The 24,887-nt window shown below is 50.6% G+C and overlaps 1 protein-coding gene across 1 annotated transcript in view; it reads right to left on the reverse strand.

Moving 5' to 3' along the window:
- The window catches only part of PTPRN2 (protein tyrosine phosphatase receptor type N2), a 719,533-nt gene that overhangs the window by 281,134 nt on the left and 413,512 nt on the right, over nucleotides 1-24,887 (reverse strand). Inside the window, exon 11 of the mRNA XM_017861671.1 lies at nucleotides 9,878-9,942. Within this exon, the coding sequence (XP_017717160.1) occupies nucleotides 9,878-9,942 (65 nt within the window). The remainder of the gene's footprint in view (nucleotides 1-9,877; nucleotides 9,943-24,887) is intronic.

A 24,887-nucleotide genomic window follows, 5' to 3' on the forward strand; every position in this document is an offset into this window, starting at 1 on the left:
CTGTCCCGGGGCCTTCGAGGTCCTCCTCACAGACCCAGGCCCACAGCGGGCCTGTCCCGGGGCCTTCGAGGTCCTCGTCAGCTGAGCCAAACCAGATAAGAGGCTGCTCCTGACCTTCGACCTCCCACCAACCAGCTTGTCTGGGGTCCTCAGATGGGCTGAATGTAGAGCTGCTTGGGCTGGGCTGATGCAAATATTTTAATGCAATTTTGTGCAGATTTCCCTTTTCAGATGCAAATTAGGAATATTTACCAGTAAACAGCCTTTTCTTAGGACTGAGGCACTTTTGCATTTAGGAGAAAACCGTCTGTCAAGTAATGCATATTAGAATAAAATAAAGTGATGGTGCAGGAAATGACAAAGATGCCCACTCCCCCCACTACCCGCTTCCCCAGTATCCACTCCTCCCAGTACCCACTCCTCCCAGTACCCACTTCCCCAGTACCCGCTTTCCCCAGTACCCGCTTCCCCAGAACCTGCTTCCCCAGTACCCACTCCTCCCAGTACCCGCTTCCCCAGTACCCGTTCCCCAGTACCTGCTCCCCAGTACCCACTTCCCCAGTACCCGCTTTCCCAGTACCCGCTCCCCAGTACCCGCTTCCCCAGTACCCGCTCTCCCAGTACCCGCTTCCCACAGTAACCGCTTCCCCAGTACCCACTCCCCCAGTACCCACTTCCCCAGTACCCGCTCCCCAGCACCCGCCTCCCCAGTACCTGCTCCCCAGTACCCGCTCCCCCAGTACTCGCCTCCCCCAGTACCCGCTTGCTCTTAGGCTTCTGGGCTGGGATTTCACAGGTTCCCTGAGACTCTCACTGTCTTGTGTGGTGGGAGTGAGTTTCTGGAGCGAGAGTCCCCGGTTTTTCTTGGGCTCACAGAGTGTCTGAGGTGACTGGAGTGTTACACCCCAGTCACCGCAGCCTGGTTCTTTAGGCTGAGCTGGCACTAGGGACGAGCCGCAGAGTGAGATGTAGGGTCCAGTGGTCCCCCCAGGCTTCTATCCATCATGTGACCCAGCATTGCCATCAAACACACTGTTACCTTCGCAAGCTCAGATCAGTCACCTTACCCAAGAAAGCCCGTGAACTCTGATACCTCAGGCTTTTTAGATCCACCACCTGGAGCCTCAGGAGCTGTGCTCTTCAGATACTCCTGAACCCACTGCTCTTGCTGCATCCCGACAAACCTACCTCTGACCACGCGAGCTTCTCTTCCTCCTAGGAGCTGCTCTGACTCCAGGGGCCCCGTCAGGAACGTGTGGCCGTGCCGTCTGCCCCACCAGCCCATCCTGCACCCCCCACCCACATCCACTGCCCCTTCTCTTGAATCCCCAAACACAGGCCCTCATCGAAAGTCCAGCAGTGACTTTAAACCTTTATCATGTCCTGGCCTATGCGCAGCACCACGCCACACAGAATCTTCACGGATGTCTGATGACTGGTTACTGTGAGCGTTCCGCCCGGCAACCACAGTCAACAGGTCACAGAGGCTGCCCATGTCCCCGACGGTGGCTGCTCCCTTCAGGTCCCCATGTTTGCTAATGTGTGTGTAAGCACCTTTGCTTTGGTTACATATTTTCTCTTTATTTAGGTTGTAAAAAGTGGTACTAAAGGTAAAATGGGATAGAACTAGACACACACATTGTTCCAATCTCAATCTCCTTGTTTTGCCATAATTGGCTTTTATAATTACCCAGACGTAACCACCAGGGGAAAACCTCACTGGGTAAGGGATACATGAGACTTCTCTGTTATAACTTTGCAATTCCCTGTGAATCTATAATGGTTCCAAAATAAGAAGTCAGAAATGATATAAAAACTTTTGGACAAAGGAAAAAACTCACTTCCAATTCCACTGAGAAAAATAAAATCCAAAGCCCCCAACTGATGGAATGACCCACTCTTCACCAAGAGGACCCCAGAGAAACCTTAAAACTGAGTTGGGACCATGACAGGATGAAAGTCAGACCTGCCTCGTTACCTGCCCCCATCACTAATGACCACCAGGCTTCCTTCCCTGGGTTCAGACCTGCCTGGTTACCACCCCCCTCTCAACTAATCACCACCAGGCTTCCTTCTCTGAGGGCTGACAGAAACCAGCCCTTTTAAAAGACTCTGTCCTTGATATCCACCAAGTGCCTAAAGCTGCTCTTCCTTTCACGGTTTCGACCCAACAACCAATCAGCATTCCTTCCTCATGAGAAACCCCATTCACGGAGTGCCTCTGGCTGGTCTGTGGAGGCTGCACAGGGAGGGCCTTCATGTCCCCTGCTTCACCTTTTGATGCAGAATGCCTAACTGTTATATGTTTACATGTTAAGCCTCCATCCCCCAGTGAACACGGGATGCATTTTGCACACGTTAGCTGACCACGCATGCCCGTGTCTCCTCTTCATGAATATTCACAGCTCCTCCCATAACCTGCGGAATATGTATACTTAGCCACCTGCTCAGCAAAAATTCCCGTTCCCTTTGCCTCTCACTAGAAGTTCCTGTTTCTGGCTTCTGGCCAGAGGCTACGCTTCCCAACCGATCAGGATGGCCGCCCTGCAGGATGCAGTTCTTCATGAGGAATGAAGTTCTCCTTCCCCACTCACGAGCCTCGTCATTCTTCTGCTGCCACCATCAGCCCCATAAGAGCTGCTCTCTTATTTGCCCATTACATACATGGGCTTCTAGCATCTCTGTGCACACATGTGTTTACACAGCTGCCTTTAAGTTTAGAGTTTTCAAAATGTTTAATGAAATCACAGAACTTGATTTATTTGACTGTTATGACGAGTTGCCTTGCTATCATTTTCTATTTTAAGTCAGTGATTTTTTGTTTTTGGTGAAGGTTTTGTTTTTCTGACTTCCTTGCTGGGTGGAGTGTCTTCTTAGGATAAATTTCTGGGAGTTTGATTACTGAGCCAAAGGGGAAGAGTTTCTGTTTGTTGGTTCACAGATGACCTGCTGTCCTGCCTTCTGAAGAGACAGACTTGTTCACCCTGCCTCCCACAGAGTGTACGTATGAGTTTCATCACATGCAGTTTTTATTTATAAAACCAAAACTGTTGTTCATAAGCAACCTTCAGTACTAATCTTAAAAACAGGACTTTAGGCTGGGTGCGGTGGCTCACGCCTGTAATCCCAGCACTTTGGGAGGCCGAGGCGGGCGGATCACGAGGTCAGGAGATTGAGGCCATCCTGGCTAACACGGTAAAACTCCGTCTCTACTAAAAAATACAAAAAATTAGCCAGGCGTGGTGGCAGGTACCTGTAATCTCAGCTACTCGGGAGGCTGAGGCAGGAGAATGGCATGAACCCGGGAGGCGGAGTTTGCAGTGAGCCGAGATCACGTCACTGCACCCCAGCCTGGGCAACAGAGCAAGACTCCATCTCAAGAAAAAAAAATAAATAGGACTTTAGACTTAGGATGTGATTGGAACATTTACAGATTTCTCACCCCATTGTAGCTGTGACATTTCACCTGCCCCCAGCACTACAGGGCCTCTGGTCTCACACAGATAATTTTGGCTGGAGAGCCCTTTGCGAGTGGTCTGCTTGCAACTCTCCTCCTCACCTGTTGGCATCTCCCAAATAGCATTTCTTCCAGCCAAGAGCCTTATCCACCCACCTGGACCCACCTGAAACATCTAATGTGCCTGAAAAGGCAGAGTCGTGCTGCTGGGCACTGCAGAGCAAGAGCTGTTACCCCGACAAGCAGGGGCAGCTCCTCCCCACCTCCTCACTCCGGCTGTCTTCACCTGTGGGCAAAGGCCCCCCTCTGTCCTGTCCTCTCCTGGGTCACACCTGGGTGTGTAGAACCAGGCATCTGGTGAGGTGGGCAGGAAATCTGCATCTTCACAAGAGTGCAGGGAGAAGGTGCATGGCCATGTTGGGCCACCACGGCTGCTATGTTCCTGCTATTGACTTGGCCAAAGTGTGCATTCAATGTCCAAGTTCCTCTTGGTAATCCCCAAGCAACTGGGTAGGAGCTGCGTACAGTAGCAAACCTCTCTCCACAGACAGGAAATGACAGGGTGGAAGCGGGGGAAGGAAACAAAGCTGGCTTCGAACACATCCGTCGTGCATCTCAGTTCTGCCCCGCTGCTTGCTCCCTGTGGTAAGTGCCGAGCATCCGCACTCCCCACCCCCCAGCCTCCACCCCAGGTAACACACATCACACGGGAAATTCACATTATTCACGGGGTGGATACATGACCATAGGTTCATAGACATTTAAGGGACTTTGGGGATCCACATATTCTTAGCTACAAAATCCTTTCTTGGAAGAAAGTTTCACCCAGAAGCCCAATGAGCAGCAGCAACAGAAGCCTGGAGCTTGCTGAACCGGAGCATGAGGGTGGCGTGAGCTGAGCAGCGATTCACACCCAACTGCCTCGGAGTCCCCGGGGCTCCCTGAAGAACCATCTTACGACCTCTGACCTCAGGCCACACTGAACAGAGAGAAGGCTCCCTCGGCAGAGATGGGGGGTTCTTTGCCACCCCGGCAGCCCCTAGTCTGAGCAGTTCCTCCCATCAGCTGCTGCTCAGATCCCTCTTGTTCACGCTCTGAGCCCGCAGGGGCTCTGCCGAGACTCGGGGTTGGTCACTTGTCACTGACACGCTGGGTACGACACCTCTCTGCTCTATCCTGATGCTTAGAAGCTAGAACGCTGGGCAGCGCACCTCTCTGCTCTGCCTATCATGATGCTAAGAAACCAGAACACATCCCTAACTCTGGATACAACTGAGAAGGCTTTAGCCATGGATCTGCCTTTATCCAGATTGTTTTTCTTCCAAACTTTTGAGTTTTGCTTTTTGGTGATTATCACTCTCCTTTGGAAAAAACATGGCTTTATTAATTGGAATTAAATGCAAACACTTTTCAAGATATCAGAAATTAGATTTTGAAGTACATCAAAATGCCACTCATCTATGAGGGGTGTGTATCTGCACTGCAATCTGTTCATTTCCTTTAAATTTTGTTTTGAGATATTTCCATTTGGCTTAAAAGGTTTTAATTCAACTATCTGTCATCACGTGCGTTAAACGCAAGTGCAGGGGAGAGATTTTGTAAATGCTATTAGATTTCTGTAATCAAACTCTGCTTTATATTCCAGAGCCAGGGATTAGAATTTTAAATACATTTTAAAAATCAGAATCGTCAAATTCAGGCTTAATACTGAATAAGGCAACTCAAATTAGAAAAAAAGTCATTAGCTTTTAAATCATTTCTCAACTTGTACCCCTGTCTCCCATTTTCACCACCACAAATCTACTCCAAATATATAAACCTCCTTCCCTCTCCCGGTAGCAGCCTCCCCACGGAGACGGGCAGGGATGAAGCGGGAGGCACAGATGCTGGGCTTGAGGGCCTGCTGGGCACGACGTCCATGGAGTCAAGAGCTTGAGAAGAACTCTCTTTTGAAATGTAAAATGGCCACATGGAGAAGGATGGTGCTCCAGGAGCTGGTCTCCAGCATTTAGTGGAACGAGGAAATATCTGGAGATGGCCAGGAAGACAGGCAGGTCAGGGTGGATGAGCTCCTTGTGGCCAGATCGTAACCAGTGGGTGAAATAAACATTACTCTAGGGTTTCGTCATTTTCTGTCCCAGGGATGATGGAGCCTCTGTCCCTGGGAATGGCAAGGTCCATCCTCTGCTCACTCAGGGGCCAGAGAGGACACAGGTCGGACGTGGATGGAAGCAGAGGCGTGGTGCCGTGCAGGTGAGCTCCTGCTCCTGCTCTCAGCCCCCACGGTCCCCCACAGGAAGCCCATCAGCCCAAGTCTAGGCAGAACCTTCCTGCCCACACATGAGATGGCTGGGCATCGGGGGTGGGCAGAGGCCAATTCTTTCTAGAGTTAAATAGTCCACTTCACAGATAATCTGAGCAGCAATTCAGACTTCCATGCATTGAATCAATCCACTTCCTAGACAGAGCTTCACGAGGAAAAGTGATGCCATTTCCAGTAAGAGATGAGAAAACCTAGGGGGAGAAACGGGCTCTGGCAGGAAGCTCAAGAGCCCTGCATGGTCCACAGTAAGTGTGAGCCTCCCCTGCGGATCTCCCAGGAGAGAAATGGAGGCGGCCTGTGGCCACACGCGTCTGTTGCTCGGTGAACGGGTCAGGGCTGGAGACACAAGCTGGGGATCATCACTGAACAGATGATATAAAAAGCCAGGGCCCAGGTGAGCTCCCCGCAGGAGAGAGCACAGGCAGAAAGGAGGAGGGACCCAGGCCCTGGAGTGTCCGATCTGTAGAACTCACAGAGGAGGAGCTGGTCGACGTGAAGGGAACAGAGATGGTGGTCGCCCTGAGGGAGTGCAGAAAGCAACGCAGGTGATGGCCGGGTTCTGCCTTCAGAGGAAACAACGGGCCTTATTCCTCGATGCACCTCCAGCTCCACCTGGAATGGGAGCTCCGTAATGGAAGGTTTGTCTGTTTTATTCACTGCTGTAGTTTCAGTTCTTAAAACTCGCCTGACACACATAAATATCTAGGAGTGAACGAACAGCTCACTAAACGGAGGCTGAGCAGGGACCCTCAGACACGCACATCGAAATCCCACATGACACACGGCATCAGCTCTGAGGAGCACGAAGCCATGAGCACAGGAAGAAAGGGGATCTCCAGATTCCAACACGGAGAGGAGCCATCGAAACCAGGCGTGACCGGGAGGTGCTGCTCAAGTGGCTCTTGGACATTCGGAACCTTTCCTTGGATCCCAGTGTGTGGAAGCCGAGAGTTGGGGTGTGAGTTCCAATAGCCACACGAGGACAGCCCATGCGGCCTTGGGGTGGATGGAGATGGGGACTCCACATGAGGCCCAGGACCTTGAGGACCTGCCTCCCTCAAGATTGAAGCCCAGGAACAGACCACCCACCAGCTGGGGAAGTGGGGGGGGCTGAACCCCAGACCTGTACACATGCAAGAGCCAGGTCCATACTTCACGGAACGGCGCAGAAACTCCCAGGGGGACAATTGACACGAAAGTGGATCCGCTGGGACACTGAGGGCAAAACTTCTTATCCAGAAACTCTCACATAGAAATTCACACTTCAGTATCAACAATCCCTGCGGAAGGTAAGCTCACAATTCTAAAGAAAGACTTCATCAACCACGAAAGAGGACAGACCCGCAGGAGGGGTTCAGCTGATGTGACGAGCAGGAGTTGTAGAAACCTAAGACGAGGAAACAGCCGGAGGGTGTGGACGAGACCGTAAAATAAGTAGGTTTAAAATGATTGATAAGATAAAAGATGGTATCAAACACATAATCAAAGTAGAAGGCAAAAGAACAGATTTGATAAATTACTAAATAAAAAGTTTTTCTAAGTGAAAAATACAGTAACCAAGAGAAAAGTACCCAACATTTGAGTTTTACAGCAGATTAGACACAGAGGAGGAGGGAACGTGGGAGACAATTTCAGGAAATAATCCATCATGTAGCATCGAGGGAGGGAGAGGCGAAGGCGTGACAGAGGGTGCTGAGACACGGTGGACGGAGCCAGAAGGTCCAACCCCTGCCTAATCCAAATGCTGTGGGGGCGTCAGGACCACAGTGAGAATGACAGTGAATGTTTACAAGCGCTCACTCATCCGCACTCCGCCACCCAGAAACCTGCACACAACCCGGTGGTGCGGGTTCTGTGATGACCCCCATTTGACAACAGAGGAAGGAGAGTCACGGGGTGAGCACAGAGACCATGGGAGGCCACCGTGAAACAGATGGCGAGGGGCAGCTCTGCAGAGTCAAGAAGGGGCCTGAGTGAATCAGAGCACCAAGTACAGCACAAAACCCAGATCCCCCAATCCAAGCAGGGGGGGCCTGGACATCACAGGTGCCCAGCGGAGGACGGGAGGAGCTGGGAGGCTGCAGCCACAGCGTCCAGGCCCTGTGGCTCCTCCAGTACGGGAAGGGCAGTTCTGTCCTGAAAGGGTGGCCATGGAGGTGCTGTCCTCCAGGCCCAAGTGTGTGTGGGAAGGAGCTCCGTCCTGAGTGGGCGGCCAGGGAGGCGCTTTCCCCCAGGCTCATGTGTGCGTGGACAATAACATCTGACCTTCCATGCTTAAGAGGCAAAGTGCGGCGAGGAACACGGCAGAAGCCACTTGGGCTGGAGCTGCCCAGTCAGTGACTCTGCCTCTCACCATGTCCTGCCGCTTTCCTGGAGTGGCCAGAGTCCAGGTTTCAATGAGGAAGGTGTGTCTGGACACCAGGCACCACACTGGTCACCTCCCAGATGAACCCCAGAGTCTCCCATTCCCCGTCCCCCACCCCTACCCCTCCAGCCCTCTCAGGGCAGAGCCTCCTTCATGTTCACAGGACCCACCTCCCTGCCCACCACAGCTGCTTCTCACGGGGCCTAAATATTCCACAGTTCAGCAGACGGTCCCAGCCTCAAAGCGTTCTCTGACCAGATTACAGAGACGTCTCTAACCTGAGTCCATCTAGATTTGTCCCTAACTCCTGGACACCATTATCCCTGTAGGAATGACTTAGCACCAAATACCACCCCACGTGATGAGCTCAGAGGGAGAGGAAAAGCAGGAGGACACCACAGCTCCTTCCACATGTAGGAGACACACGGCTGCCGGTGTGACACGGGGTCACAGCCACCCCCCACTGACTCCACCTCAAGGCCACTTGGTCCCTCCGCATCAGTCACTGCACCTTCCATGGGATGCAGGTGGCTCTCGGCAGCCCCCCAGACTCTTGGCTTCTTTCTCACCCTTCACTGGGTGCTAAAGACACAGTAAGCTTCCGGGAAAGACCAGGGCATCACCGGCCGCCCAACACCTCGTTCATCCAGCACGAGCCAGGAAGGCATCGAGAAACACCGAGAACAGGAGCACCTGTCGGGGCCGGGAGGCCAGTTTCCATCGGTCACTGGTCACTGGCTGCTCTCCTCTCCCACATCCTGCCCGTCATTTAACCGAGATGCAGACATTTTCAAAGCCTTTCCGGCTCTCCTTAAGCAGGCACTGCATGGGAAGCGCAAGAACCTCTGTTTGGGAAGAGCGGCCAATTAAGCAGCTTCTTATTTCAAGAGCCCGAGTCTCGGGCCTGGTGAGGACAAGATTTCCCCACAGAAGCGGCCTGTCTTTAAGTGGCTCCACAGAGGGCAGTTCTGCTGTGTAGCAAGCACACTCATAAATAAGCTCTCCTTCACAGTTAATTATCTCTAATGGCGAGTGCTGTGAAACCCGAAATCTCAAATGCGAGAGCGCAGATTGGTTTCGGTCCACACCGACTTACGAGTGGCCACACGCCATTCCTGAGAGGAGGCGTGTCCGCGCTCTGTGTGCAGTTCATTAAGTTGTCATGTGAGGGGAGAGTGCCCGCGGCTCTGCCTGCTGGCGGAGCCTGGTCGACGCCTCTCTGACACCAGCATGGTGAGGTTTGGACACACGGGGGCTTGATAGATTTTCAATGATATTATGGAAGCATTTTCCATTTTATATCACCTCTCCCAAATATACGTCCTTCGATATTGAAGATACAAGCATGTCCCACTGCATCCCAGGAGCAAAGAGAAATCTCTGTAGCCCATATTCATTTTCACACACTCAGCAACTACAAAACAGCTGAAGAGGGGAGGAAGTGCACGTTTTCTGAAGCCTTCTCTGTTCTTCTTAGCCATTAATGCTTTTTCTTGTGGGGATACTAAATTAGGACTTCAAAGGCCCTAAGACATCATTGAACTCTCCAGGCACATTTTGTCCCCGTTTCCCACCCACAGAGGATGCTCCTGCCGCAGCCCACTGGTCCTCCCCGGAAAACAGGACCTTGGCTGAATTAACCTGCAGGTCCAGCCTCTGTTCTCACGGTGTTCGCCAGCACCCAGACAGCATCGCCGATCTCAGAGCAGACGGCACCCCTCCTGTTACTCACCGACCCGACTCCGGTTTGAAGAATTTTCAGTCCAGAGGTTTCCTCCAGTTTGTCTTTGTTGTCAACTGTTAGGAAAAATCAGAAAGCACAGGGGTCAGGTTGGAGAGGTCCTCAGTCTCTGGGCACCTCTGAGCATTTTCTCCATTGAAAATTCAATTACACGACTGCTTGACCCATCTACCTTAATGGAAGGGTCATGAACAGGCACAGAATTAGAACCTGAACGAGGCCCCATTTTCCCACTGACCACTGGGTTCCCCTCTGGCCGGCTCAACTGTGCGCCTTTGGTTCCATCTAGAAAGGGATGTCCCACCAGGACCCTAGGACTACCGTGAATCACTGATGAGAAATATGTAGACACGCTCTGCAAACTGCAACGTCTTATTTTAAAATTACGTAATTGTTCGTAGCTGTATAATTACTGGGAAATATGTGTCATTAACCAGCATTAGGTGTTGATAAAAAGACTCCCTAGAAGGCCAAGTCGAACGTGTGTATTTCTGTCATCAACACCACCAGCTATTCTGCGGCCTCTTGTTCATGCCCTGACAGGAACATCCTATAATAATTTAGCTCTCATAAAAGCCTCACTCTGGTTTTCTCCTGACGTAGGATGAGGAAGACTTTCAGAGAATGAATTGCACTCGATGGCAAACCACGGGAAATGAGCTCTGGAAACAATTAGCAGATGGAAATGAAACCTCAGTAATCCCAGCACCAACACAGCAAACCCACCTGCCCCACTTCACAGAGAGGATGGGTGTCACAAGGCAATTGACCTTGGCTTACGAATCTGTGGAAATACGCGTTTGCATAAAGCCCTTGTCGCTTTGGAGATGAAAACCAGAAAAAAAATGGAATTTCACTGCAAACTCTATGAATGAAGAGGCCTTGCAATTGTGATTAACACAGGATGAGACAGCAGGAAAATATCAATTACTCTCACCCCTTATTATAGCACTCCTGTGTTAATCTGGGGTAATGAAATTACTCCTTTCGGAGGGACGCGAATGAGATCCTGTTACAGCCTGCCTTTCCCACCTTTGTGGCCTCTCCGTTGTCTTACGAAAAGTTTTTCCCTTCGAGCAAATGCATATTATTTTTTACATGTAAGTAATTACCTACTGCGCTGAAAGAACGAGGCAGACAGAAAACTGTGCTAAAGCAAAACTCCTTTAAAGCTTTAGGATGGGGTGGGGCCCCAGGGGAGGGGAGGGGAGGACACGGACGTAAGCCTTGGGTGGCAAGAGAGCTATAAGGTCATCAGTGCTGATATCTTCCCGCAAACAGAGGAGACATCTGACTGATCGGCACGCTTCCCTCAGGTGGGTAATAGCGGACTCTTTGAAGCAGGCTGAGGAACAGAAAGTGCACACAGAAGCAACCTGAGAACCACCCCGGTCACTACTGCAGAGCAGTCACCGATGTCAGGGTCAGGAATGAAAATGGCAGCCCAGCCCACAGTAATGAGACAAATCCAATCCAGGGGGGAGCAACCTTTTCCTGTGAAGGGCAGGTAGCAACTGGGTCAGGCTCGGCAGGCCCACGGCTCCGTCTTAGCTACTCAGCCCTGCCTTGCAGTGTGGAGGCAGCTGCAGGCCACGCCTAAGTGGATGGTCGTGGCTGTGTTCCAATAAAACTTTATTTACAACAGCAGACAGTGGGTCTGATTTGACCTGCAGGCTGTGGTTGCCAAGAGGTTGCCCGGCCCTAGTCCATTCTCCACACTGCCCAGGGTGTCACGAGCAGTCAGTCTAAGGGTGTCTGTCCATCCTTGAACTCAACATCCAGACCTCTTGTTCCAAATCCAGACCCTTCAGTGGTCCCTCAAAGCCTTTCAGTGGTGTCCCCTGCAAGCATGGAGAACTTGCCTTGCGGACCCTGAGGTCCAGGTGGCTCTCCTTGTCCAGATATTGGGCTTTTCAGCATATTTCAGGCGTTCTCTGTCCCTTGCCAGGATCCTCTGAGCTCCTCAGTCTGACGAAAACACAGTCCTCTTTCCAGGCAGCTCAGGCCCCACATGTGCTCAGAGACACCCCCTTCTTCACCATCCTCAGCACGGCCCTGTGTGTCTCACAGTTCATGGTGTGCAGGCTGCCTGTCCCACGCACAACAGAATTGTGAATTGTGGCACTGGGTAATTTCTGCTCTGTGTAAATGCTCCTATCACAGCTGACTTCAGCACTTATGTGAAACTACTAAAGGGAATGGGTAGAGACACTGTCTTAGTCCGTTTGTGTTGCTGTAAAGGAACACCCGAGGCTGGGCAATTTACAAGGAAAAGAGGTTTATTTGGCTCACGGTAATGCAGGCTGCACAAGAAGCATGGCACAGGTGTCTGCATCCAAGGATGCCCCAGGCTGCTTCCACCTGCAGTGGAAGGTGAAGGGAGCCGTGCAGTGTGCAGAGCTCACATGGGGAGAGAGGAAGCAGGAGAGGGCGAGGGAGGGCCAGGCTCTCGTTAACAGTCAGCTCTCATAGGAGCTAAGAGAGAAGAAGTCGCTGACCTCCACCCCGGGAGGGCATGAATCCATTCAGGAGGGATCCGCCCAGCCCCATCCGCCCCTCCCCCACGATCCAAAGGCCTCCCACCAGGCTGTGCCTCCAACCTGGGGACCGAATTCCAACATGAGGCAGGGCGGGGCCGAACCAAGCACACGCAGACTTGCAGGTGCACAGGAAAGAGTTCCCGCCGTGCAGACACGGGGGACAGAAACAATCTCAAGGGCGCTGATGACACGAAAATGTAGAAAACCAGTTATAAAACGGTGAGCTTGAGTATTGATCGCCGCTGCTCTTAAAACAGTTTATTTAAGTGTGTTTTTATCATTCAATGTTTCACAATGGCTGTATGAATAACGGGCTCACAAAATTCCTGAAAAAGTAAAACTAGTTCTGCCGAGTGGATGCAAACGGCCCCTGCGCTGCTGGCACAGTGCTTTCTTTATTCCCCAAGTGGGCCTTCCTGCCCCTGTTTCCTTGGTTCTGAAATGCACATTTCCCCCAGCTGAAGTGGGGTCGCAGCATGGGCCAGTGCGGTGATGACTCTCGGCAATTCCCACCGCCCTGAATAGGCAGTGCAGCAAGGCGCATCCTTGGAGGCCTTGAGGAGGGAATGAGTCCTTGTTTCTACCTGAGCACTTTCTACTGGGGCCTCCCAAGAGGCCCGGAACACGCGGCAGCAGAACTTCCAGAAAGGGCGTGGGCTGTGGCCAACAGTAACTCAGAGGATGATCTTGTTGGCTACAGTGGAATGCTCATGAGAAATGCTGTGTGGCCAGCCTGGCGAGCACGTGGGGACCAGCCAGCGGTGGCCTGGAGAGCACATGGAAATCAACCCTGCAGTGGCCTGGAGAGCACGTGGGGACCAGCCAGCCGCGGCCCGGAGAGCACGTGGAACTCAACCCTGCAGTGGTCTGGAGAGCATGCGGGGACCAGCATCGTGCTGTGGAGACGTTCCGTGGAGGGGCTCTGAGTGTGACACGTGTCAGGATTCTTTAACCCGTTGATCACTAAAAACTCCTTTTAGATGCCCATGCAAGAGTGAGGCTGATAAATGAGTCTGAGAGATTGTTCAATAAATACAAGATCATCTGAGGTGATTCCAAAGCTTGTGCTGTGGTTCAGTGGCACCGTCTCTGCTCTTCACTGGACCTGAGCTGAGAAATGGTTTCCAAGTCAGTGAAACAGGCATCGTGGTGAGAGTTCCAGGCAGAGCTGCCTTCCGAGCTGACTGTTAGCCTCTCGAGGACAGGCAAGGTTCTTCAGGGTCTATGACTGCACTTTGATGCTTAGGGGCCTGTGTTCTTTCTTCAACAAATGCATCCAAGCTGCTGCAAAGGACAGGATTTGGGGCCACCATCCTAAGCAAATTAATGCAGAAGCAGAAAGTCACACGCTGCCACATGGTCTCTCAAGGAAGCGGGAACCAGACATCATCAGAGAGCCACACGCTGCCACATGCACTCACATGGAAGTGGGGACCAGACATCGTCAGAGAGCCACACACTGCCACACGCGCTCACATGGAAGTGGGGACCAGACATCAGAGAGCCACACACCGCCACACGCGCTCACACGGAAGTGGGGACCAGACATCAGAGAGCCACATGCTGCCGCACGCGCTCACATGGAAGTGGGGACCAGACATCGTCAGAGAGCCACACGCCACCACACGCTCTCAAAACAGACAGTGGGGACCAGACGATTCATCAGAGAGCCACACGCCTGCGAACACGCGCTCACATGAAGTGGACCAGGACCATCGTCAGAGAGCCACACCGCCACGCCGGCACGCTCTCAAACAGAAGTGCGGGACCAGACATCATCAGAGAGCCACACGCGCCCCCGATGCTCACGCGGAAGTGGGGACCAGACATCGTCAGAGAGCCACACGCCGCCACACGCGCTCACACGGAAGTGGGGACCAGACATCGTCAGAGAGCCACACGCCGCCACACACGCTCACGCGGAAGTGGGGACCAGACATCGGGTACTCACAGCCATAGAGACGGGAACAACAGACTCCGGGGAATGTAAGAGAGAATGTAGAGGGAGGCAGGAGGAGAGGGCTGGAACTCCCTCTGGCGGACGTGCTCACTACCTGTGCGATGGGAGCAAGTGTACCCCAAACCTCAGCATCACCAGTATGCCCAGATCACAAGCCTGCACATGTACTCCCGGAATCTAAAACAAAAGCTGAAAATTAAAAATACGGATAAGTAAACAAATGTGCCACCGACAACCCTCCCAGCACGCCCCCGGTGCTGCCTGGCAAGCCTCTCAAAACTGACCCCGGACCTTTTAAACTTTAGTTCAGTCCGTTTAAATCAGCAATTGAAGCAAACAACCTGAATTAATTTTTTTTCTTTTAAGTACTGAAAGGTTTTAGGAGAGTACAAGGGACAGTTTCACTCTCGAGCGAATCTGAGACCGCAGTGTAAGTCAAAATCGAAGTCACAGAGTAAAGTAATTGAAAAGTAATGAAGCTGGCAGTGGCTACGTTCTTGCCACACGCCAAGTGCTGGGGCCAGCGCTTCCCACACTTCAATCCGTCTCCCCGTCCAGGCTGTGGATTCCCATGCACACTTCCCCAGCAGCTGTGAGGACCACGCGGGAGCCTCTGAGCCAGCACGGCCCAGGTCTTGGCACCCAGCAAGCAACGAATCCATGGCCCTTGTGGTGGCAGCTGTTTCGCTGCATGTGTTGTGACCAGGCCACTGTCATTCCTAAGGAGAAGGTGCCGTGTCTGCTCCGTGTCTGAGACTGCAGTGTGCTCTGGTCTCTGGCGCTATTAACTCGCTGATCAGTGCTTCTGCTTGTGTTCTGAACGTCAAACACCAGCTGGAGCATCGCTCGACGACTCTGCTCCGGGTGACTCAGCTCTCAAGGTCTTCCCCCAACAGCGGAATCGCTGTGCCCCCCCCAACAGCACCCACAGCAACAGCATAAAGGTCACCAGGATTCTCCTGATTTCTTCTGTTTCCCAGGAGAGTCTGTTCCTTCCCCCACAGGCCGGTTCCCTCGCAGGAGGAGTGAGGGACTCCGCAGGCTGCTTCTCAGTGCCCATAGGCTCCCGGTGTCACTGCTCCCTTCCCAAGGCCTCGCACACCGTCTGTTGAGTGATGCCACCCAGCACTGTGCTGGGCACTGACATGCAACCTGCCAGCTCACGTCAAGAAACTCCACCATCCTCTGGAAAGCCCGACAGTGCCCTGAGGAGGTGCCGGGGAGTCTCACAAAACACAGAATCTGGGTCCCAGAGTCCCCAGAGTCTAGCTTCTTGCCAGGGAAATCTCTTTGGAGATTGCCGAGTGCTTTTGGGGGTGTCTGCGAGTTCCCTTGGCGCTGTGGAATGAGGCAGTGTCCGTGGGTCATCAGCTGACTTCATGGGGTCCTGTGTTCTGGCCCCTTTCGGCGATGCCTGTCCTCACTAGTTCACTTTCTGACTGAGATTTCTCACTGGCGGAGAGAACTGAAACACAGAGAGGCTACACTTCCCTCCTCCTGCGCCGTAAATGCTGCACAAGGCAGCCTCTGCAGCACACCCCTGTGGTTTGTTGCTTTAGATTTTTTTTTTTTTAACCTCAAATATGCCTAAAAGGAAAAACAATGCCTGGTGGTCCCCAGCATCCTGTGGGCCTCAGGCCACCCTGGACACCTCTTGACATTATTCCTGCATCCTTGATGCCCTACTGGATTTCCCTAAACAGCCGCGTGGATTCCCTTTTCCACCCTGCTGGTGGAATTGGGACACGTGTTGAACTCTGATCCTGACGCATCTGCACTGGGGAGTCCGCCATCCTCTGACGGGACATTTGCCCACACATGTCTAACCGAGGACTCACACCTACTCCTTTTAAGTCTAGAGTAAATGCCTGCTGATTCTCAGTGTTCTTCTGTTCCTTTTTATGAACTCCATGACAACACTGCCAAGTTTTAAGTCTCTGCTAAACATGTTGAAGGAGGAAAAAAAGAAAAAGCCTGCTTCAGCCAGATGTCCATCAAATGCCAGGTCTGAGTTATGTTTTGAGCCGAGCTCTGGGCCTCCGGAGTCTGTCAGGCCAGGGCGTGGAGACAGTTGGAGAAGCTGCCTTAATAAAGGCACAGAACAACAGAGAAAGCCCGTTTTTATCTTCATGGGAGACAAAAAGGGTTTCCAAACACAAAAAAGAAGTCCTTTAAAATTAAATTCACTAGATGAAGGATATGCAAATTACCTGAAGAAGCGGAACCCTATAATGTTCTCAAAATTCTGCAATAGCCTATTTAATGAGTATTTTAATTTATCAGACTAATTCTTTGCACTTGACAATTTATGCAGCATTCCATATAATTAAGCACGCAGCTACAGTGGAATAATTTTGCCTACTCTCTTTATCCTCGTTATTTTAACCTGAAAGAATGTGCAGAAGTCTCTTCTGTAACCTAATTACAATGGGGATCGCTTAATGGCTTTGCTCCATTAGAAGGTGGGGGGGAGGGAGAGCCCCCAGGCCCAGGGTGAAGCTGTCACCTGGAGCCTGGCCAGCTTTCTGGACAGCACCACTGGCTTCCTCAGGAAGAGTCCTCTTCCCTGATGGGGTGGAGCCTGGTTTCTGGCTGAGCTGAAAGGACACCCCAGGGTAAGATCTGCATCCTGTGCCACAGCCACGAGAAACAAGCTGCCTCCACGCTGCCACTTTCCACCCAGGGCCCCCGTGCAGGGGGTCAGCGTCTCTGGGTAATTTGGGGACCTCTGAGGACCCTGCCCCTGCCCTGAGGTCAGCCTTCCTGAAGCTGGAAGCCACCGGTCAGGATTCCCCGTGCATGTCAGCAAGGTGCCCAGCCGAGGGCTTTCCTTAACGTGGACGTCATTCCTGGGAAGAGGAAGGGGAATGAGCTTTGACGGAAGCTGATTCAGTGATCGGAGCTCGGGCCCCAGCCCGCACCTCCTTTCCTTTTTGGGTATCCCAGGGTGGCCACAGAGCCGCTGGGAGTGCACAGGCCTCCTGGGCCCAGGCGAGCTGCCCTGTTGCAGACTGACATGAGGCCCACCTGGTCGCAGGGCTGATCACAATTCCTGTAAAGGAATCTTTTAAAAATAAGCAATGTCCATGCTTTCCTATTTCAGCCCATTTTCTTTCCCCATGTTGTTTTCTGAAAAGAACTCTAGCAGGGCCATACGTGAGGCCCACGAGGGTCCCCACCTTCCCTCAGAGTGGCTGCTCGCAGACTGGGCTCTCCCAGTGGTAATAGGTTGTCTATGAAAAAATGGGGTCTTTATTCATACCAGGTTGAGAAACAGCCTGCTGGTCGCTCAGGCCAAACCTAAAAACTCCTAAAAAAAAGTTAAAAAATTGCGAACCTTCTCAAAGCCGTTCACTCACTACTGTACGCTGTGAACCTTTCATGCACCCTCTGGGCACTGGGGCACATGTTGCTCTCCTAGGACTATGGGTGGCATGGAGGATGGGTTGGGGGCCGAGGGACACCTTAGGGAGGGGCGGGGTAGGCAGGACCCACATGTCCTGAGCCCCTCTAGACTGGGGGCTCACCAGGGTCTGAAGCTTCCTGGAGAAGGCCCCGCTCTAAGTTTCTTTGGTTCTGGGATCTCTAACATGTCTTAACATCAAACACATGCAGTGATGCTTCCTCAGTCCTCATTTCAGAACCAAAGACTCTCACTCAGCAAATCCTGAGATCCCGAGATCCTGACACCCTGACACCTGTTGGAAAGGTCTGGAAGCTGCCATGGAAGCTGTCACTCGGCCCCACGGGACACTGGGCTGTGGAAGGTGTGTCCCCAAGGGTGGTACGTCTCCGAGGGTGGAGAGGCTGGCCCTGGAGGCAGGTGCAGGCTGGGGGGCGGGGTCCTCACCACAGCTGGAGGGAGGTGCACGGGGAGGGGCCCTGAAGGGATGGTGGCCACCCAGGACCCCCCACAGCAGGTTTTCCTGTACAGGTGAGAGAACCTTTCTGTGGAGAGGCCCCTGCCTCACTCAGAGTGCTGTCCCAACACTGTCACCTGCAAGAACCCTCTGGACGACTTGCCGTAGCCGGGCCATGTACAGCTTTTTTGCTGGGCTGTGATGGTGGCTGGAGGCAGGTCCCATCCAGAGCGCAGCCCTGGCCTTCTGCAGCCCTCTCGGCAGCCAGCCCTGCTCCTTGGAAGTGGTTCTCAGCCAAAGGCCTGCTCCTGTGTGAGTAAGATGCCTTGGGAGCAGGAGGGAGCTGGGGTGCATTTACGTGTGTTTAATCTCAGTCCCACCACGGCACACAGCGCCCAGGGTCCTCGGCTGACCCTATACCTCCTCGGCCCTCAAAGCTCATCCTTCCCCAAACCCTCGGGGAGGAGACAAGGGTCACAGCGTGGCTGGTGATGGTGGGAGCAGGAACCAGGGTTTTATGCTCAGATCTGTGCTGAAATCACTTTGGACAGCCGAGGGGGCGGGAGGATGAAGCATAAAACAGCCTTCAAGGTGGGTGTGGCAGCATCTGGGGCACCCCGTGACCAAGCAGTGGGGCTCGAGGGTAAGAACGTGGGCTTGGAGAGGACCAGGCCAAAGCTCTGTGCAGCCACTGGCCAGCCAGGCACCACGGGAACATCCACCCCTGCATGTGGGGTGTCCTGGGCGGCAACATCTCCCTGACCCGTGTGTGGCGTGTCCCCGGTGGCAGTATCTCCCTGACCCATTTGTGGGGTGTCCCGGGCTGGGCCTCAGGCTTCTCTTTTCCACCCTCTTCTGCCTCCATGTACTGTGTTTAGTCCTCAGGCCCTGACTGGCATCTGTTCGATGATCAGAGCTGTTTTCTTTCCTCGGGCCCCATCCTTTCTGCAGATCTGATATTCCCACCTGTCTTCTTGCCGCTTCCACCAGGATGTCCAATGGTGTCTCCACCCAAATTCCTGACCTCATCGACTTCCCTAAGCCTATCTGTCCCCCGTGTCCCCAGCCGACCAGTAGCTCAGGCCCACAGCCGCAGAGCCGCCTTTATCCTCCTCAGACACAGCACAGCGCGCCTGGTGAGGCCAGCGGATTCTGGCCTCAGGGCACCACATGGGACCTTCCGGTGTCTCCACATGCCCAGGTGGGTCCAGCAACTCATTCTCTGCTCTGGATCTTGCAGAGACCCCTATTGCGCTGGCTGGCTCTTCCATCCACAGTGCCGGGCTAGGCCTGGGAGGGGCCGCGCAGGCCGAGCCTGGACGATGTCCCCTGTGCCCAGCACTTCTGCCACGCGAGCCGTGAAAGGGCCTCCACCCCTGCAGCCTGCATTCCATGGAAGCCACGTGTTACATGCGGCCTTTCGTGCCTGGGAGCAGGGAGGTTTGAAGAGTGGAAGCACTCAGGCAGTAGAAAACACAAATTAATGAATGTGTCAAATCCTGCTGTTCGGTTGCAGAAAAGCCAACATTCTGCATAAAGAAGTATTCGTTCCTGGCAGTGCCAGGCACCCACTCTGGCATTTCTTTACACGTCAGCTCACTCATGGACAAACGTGGAGGCGCCCCGCATCACCTCACAATCCCTTTCACTTTTCCACGTCAGTCTAGACAGGACATACACGACTCACGCTACCAGCTCATGACGTCAGCAACTGCAGGGATCTCAGAGCCAGAACTGCAAATGGCAAATGTCTTATTCTTATAAAAATATGGGCTACAATTTGATTAAATTGTCAAAAAATACAATTTAAAATTCAGCTTTATTTAAATACTTTTGATTGAAAATTTTGATATTTTTTGAATTATATTTGGCTTTAGAATTTTAATAATTCACATTAAATATTTTTGAAGAAAAATGACTTTCGAAGCATAATTTTAGTTTACAATTTTAAATGCATTTTTATTTTTAATGAAAATACTTTTATATCTTGTACCCCATGTGGAATTACAGTTGAATCATTTCTGTCTAAAACATTCCAACTTTATGAAGATCGTAATTAAACAACCTAGTGATTTCATGAAATGAGGGGAATAAAATGCATTTACAAATAAATATATAATAATTGACAAAATTATGTATGTCATTAATATATTACTCAGCCAAACCTTACCAGCCCATGGAGAGAAAATATCACTACTCACAGGATTGTAATCCAATCTACTGTCTTTTTCATTGGATTAATTTGCAGAAATAAAAACAATAGCTTTATATACATTTAAATAATTTTTTCACTATGAACATATATTTTCCAAAGGATGAAGCATTTTTTTAACAGCTAATGAGCGTCACATAGACTGTTAAATGTTCAGAAGCCCAGCATGGAATGCCACTTGCCCTCTGGCCTTGGGCCCCTCGACAGCTGGACAGGGGCTGAGTCTACACAGAGTGGGGAGGGAAGATGCTAGCCATTGACACACACTCATGCCTCTCCTCAAAGCCCTGTACTGGCCCATCTCACCCAGAGTGAGGTCTACAGTCCTGGCCACAGACACAGGGCCCTTCAGAACCTGGCCCTTGGCTGCCACCCTGACATCACATCCAACAGCTCCCTCGCCCCTGCTCAGCCACTGCAGCCCCTTCAGTGTGGGATGCCCTGGCCAGCTCCTGCCTCAGGGCCTTTGTACCTGCTGTTTGTTCCTGAGCCTCAAATGCCTGCCTGCAGCCACTGGCATGGTCCTCCTGTTCTTACCCCACATCGGGCCCTCACCCCATCACCTGCCTGTCCCCTCCTCCAGCTTCACTCTTTCCCAAAACATTTATCACCCTCTGACATAATGCATGCTTGTGTATTATCTATTTTTTATATTTTTATATTTTTTATCACCCTCTGACATAATGCATGCTTGTGTATTATCTATTTTTTCTCTAGAATATCAGTTCCACAAAGCAAGGATTTGCCCTAGTGCTTAGAACACTGCCCAGCACATAGGAAGACCTCAATGATGGTCTGTTGAGGGAATGAATAAGTGACTTGTAGGAAGCATGAGCAAATTAACTCCCTAGTGGCAGCGTTCGAGCATTACTTTCTCTAGGATGATCATGCCACCAGTGTTACCTCTATTACTAAGGCCAGTGGTGGCACTGGTGGTGCAGGGAGGGAGTTTCCTATACCTTCCACACCCATAGTTCTAGTTTTGAACCAAAGAGTCAATGATAAAGGATATCTGAGGATTCCTGATTTGCAGTCTCATAATTCTCTTCCAATATAGGCTGCCAGCCACGAGCATGGGTGCAGGATCACGCACGTACGCCGTGGGAACGGGCCCAGGATCACGCACGTACGCCGTGGGAACGGGCCCAGGATCACGCACGTACGCCGTGGGAACGGGCCCAGGATCGCGCACGTACGCCGTGGGAAGAGCTCAGGATCACGCACGTACGCCGTGGGAACGGGCTCAGGATCACGCACCGACGCCGTGGGAACGGGCTCAGGATCCCTCATGCACGGATGCCGTGGGAACGGGTGCAGAATCACACACGTACACCCTTCTGCACAGCTGGTGGAGGCTTCCTCTTTCCCACATGGTGCGGTGTAACCTGATGATTTGTATGCAAAGCAAACCCATTCATAGTTGACTATGTCAAAACACAGCCAGAAAGATGCCATGCGGCAGGGCACGTGTGTGTGTGTGGGTGGGTGGGTGTGTGTGCGCGCGCGCACGCGCCTGCGATCGGCCCAGCAGCCAGAGCACGTTCCTGTAATGTGTTGTGATCCACTGCGCAGCAACAACACAAAACACAAGGAAATGTTTTGATGTTAATCATTTTACATCAAGTCATCTGAAAGTAGCATGTTGCCCCAATATTTGGATGTTTAATTTTGCTAACTGTCGGAAGGAATTAAAATAACCCTGGAACATAACTGCTTTCCTGACAATTATTTACTAAAACCAGAGATACCATTTAAAGCTTAATTCCCAGAGAGGGAGAAGAGAAGGGGGGTGCCCTTGCCCGTGCCTGTGCTGGAAGTGGGCTGTTCATCGTCCTCTCTTTTCTCCTTTGGCGGTGAGGCCAAAGGTGCTGCGCCACAGGAAGCCAAGAGGAGGGGATTGATGAAGAAGAGCGGTTTCCATGCCATCGTGAACGGGGGCTGATGCCTGACCACCCGAAGGAAGAGAGGAGGCAAGATGCCGTGCCCACAAGAACCACCCCATTGAGAAACGTCTGCATGGTGACTGGACTTGCAAGGCAGTGATCTCTGGGATGAAAAGATGCCCCTTCAGAGATTTACCATGATGCAAAGATGCTCATTTCTACCTCAACAGCCAGGGTCCCACCCTACTTAGTATAGAAATAGCAAGGATATTTAGGGAGATAAACTACATGTGCACCTACTGACGTGTGTGTAACATTCAGCGTTTTATTAAACATGAGTGTCACGGGCTCCTGGAAATGACTCTTCTCGCCAACTCAGATGATTTTCTCTTGAAAGTTAGAAGTTTTGGGGTTAATTTGTAATTCAAATTAATATTTTATTTTATATTCCATTAAATATTAGGAAGATAACAGAGGATATTATAAAATATGTGTGGGTTCCAAAGAATAATAAGACAGCAAACACCCAGGATCCCTGCCACTCCAAAGAGAGATAAAACATTAAAATTATCTTTGATATTCTCTGTGAGCTCTTCTTGGTCCTATCAAAGCTAATAATTCTCATGAATTCTGGGTGCATAGTTTCTTTATGTAGACTTTTTTTCACCTATGTGTGTATCCCTAAACAAAATACTGCATAAGATGACATAATAACATACATGTTCTGTGATGTGCCTTCTGTCTTCTGCTAACCCTGTGTTCTGAGACTCAGATTCGGTTTTGCATGTCAGGGTGGCTCATGCATTTTCATTGCTATGTGACTGCATTCTATACATACGGAGCATCATGCTTTATTTTTCCAATCATGCACCCAGTCTGGTGGGAAACTGGGTTCTTATTTTTCCCTCCACATCTGAAACAGCGTAGCCATGAACATTCTCACACGTCTCCAGGCACATGTAGAGAATTTTCTCCAGTACAACCACTAAGACATAGATGTCCCAAAGTGATTCTATCAATTTACACTCCTGTCACCAACACACAGAATTGCTAGTGCTCTGTGTGCTCATTGGTTTAAGCTGTTAAACACTGTGCCGATTTGGTAGATTTACATTGTATCTCCTTGGGCTTTCAATGTGTGTGACTGTGATCAGTTTGTGCATCTTTGTGTATGTTTGTTCATCGTTCATGCTTCCTCTTATATGAAATTTTTGTTTTGCCCAGTTTTCTACTGGGTTGTCTTTTTCTTACTGCTTTGTAGACGTTCTTCAAACATTCTGGATACCAAAACTTTGTCAGTTATGTGGGCTTCAACTATCATATCTCAGTTTGTGGCTTGCCTTTTTAAAGTTCCTGATTTTAATAAGTCTAATTTATCATTTTCTTTAAGGTTTGCATTTCTGGCATCTTGTTGAAAAAATTCTCCTTTAGCTCAAGATCATAAAGACATAATTCTGTTTTTTTTTTCCTAAAAGAGTTTTGTCCTTCACATGTAAGTCTGACATTGAAGAACTGATTTTTGTATGCGATTCAAGGTAGAGGTCATCTCATTTTTTTCTCATTGAATACCCCATTTCCCCACCACAGTTTCTTGTAAAGGCCATCCTTCCCACTGATCTGTAATGTCAACCCCGTTATCAATCAGTTCTGTTCCTGGCCCAGGTATCTCTCCCTGTACAGATCCATGTGATCTTTCTTACTTTAGTGTAAGTAGTTTATACTGTCTACACAAGAAGGCAGGTGTTGACTCTTTGTACTTACTAATACATTTTAGAATCAGCTTGTCACATTTGTAAATAAATAGTTTCTGGGATTTTTGTCAAAATTTTATTGAATCTAGAAGTTTGATTGTTATTAATAGCATAATTATTCCCAATCTGTGAACATGTAAATCTCATCATTTATTCAGGTCTTCAACATCTTTCAAGTTTTATAATTTTCCCCATAAAAGTCTTATATATTTAAAATATGTATATATGCCTGAGACTTTAAATTTTGATGCTATTTTAAATGAATATCATTTTTAAATAGCATTTTCTAACTTTTTTTCCTAAATATACAAATACAGCTGACTTTTGCACGATTTCACATACAGCAGCCTTCCTAAACTATCTAATTCCATTAGTTTACCTGGATCTTCTTCCTTCTCTTCTGAGTGAATAATGAGGCCGTCTGTGAATAATGACAGTCTTGCCCCTTCCCTCCCTAGTGGGCCTTTCTCTCTCCTTCCTGCTTCACCGCCTGCTGAGTGGATCCTCCTGCAAATGCCTGTGAGGGTGAGAGCCCACATCCTTGTCTTATTTCTGGTGCTCCAAGAGAGCATTTCCAATGTTTGGCGGGGAAGCACGATGTTTCTCTAGGGTCTTTAAAATATCAAAAGAACAACAAGCTACTCTTACTTTATTCAACATTTTTATTATGAATGAATTTAATGTTTAGCAAATGTTTTTTACCTGTATCTACTGAGATAATAAACTTTTTTCTTTTCATTTATTAATGTGATAGATTATATTAATTACAGCTTTAACTGTTCATATTTTAAAATA

Source organism: Rhinopithecus bieti, unplaced genomic scaffold, assembly GCF_001698545.2.
Source record: "Rhinopithecus bieti isolate Rb0 unplaced genomic scaffold, ASM169854v2 scaffold_60909, whole genome shotgun sequence".
Classification (NCBI taxonomy): Eukaryota; Metazoa; Chordata; class Mammalia; order Primates; family Cercopithecidae; genus Rhinopithecus; species Rhinopithecus bieti.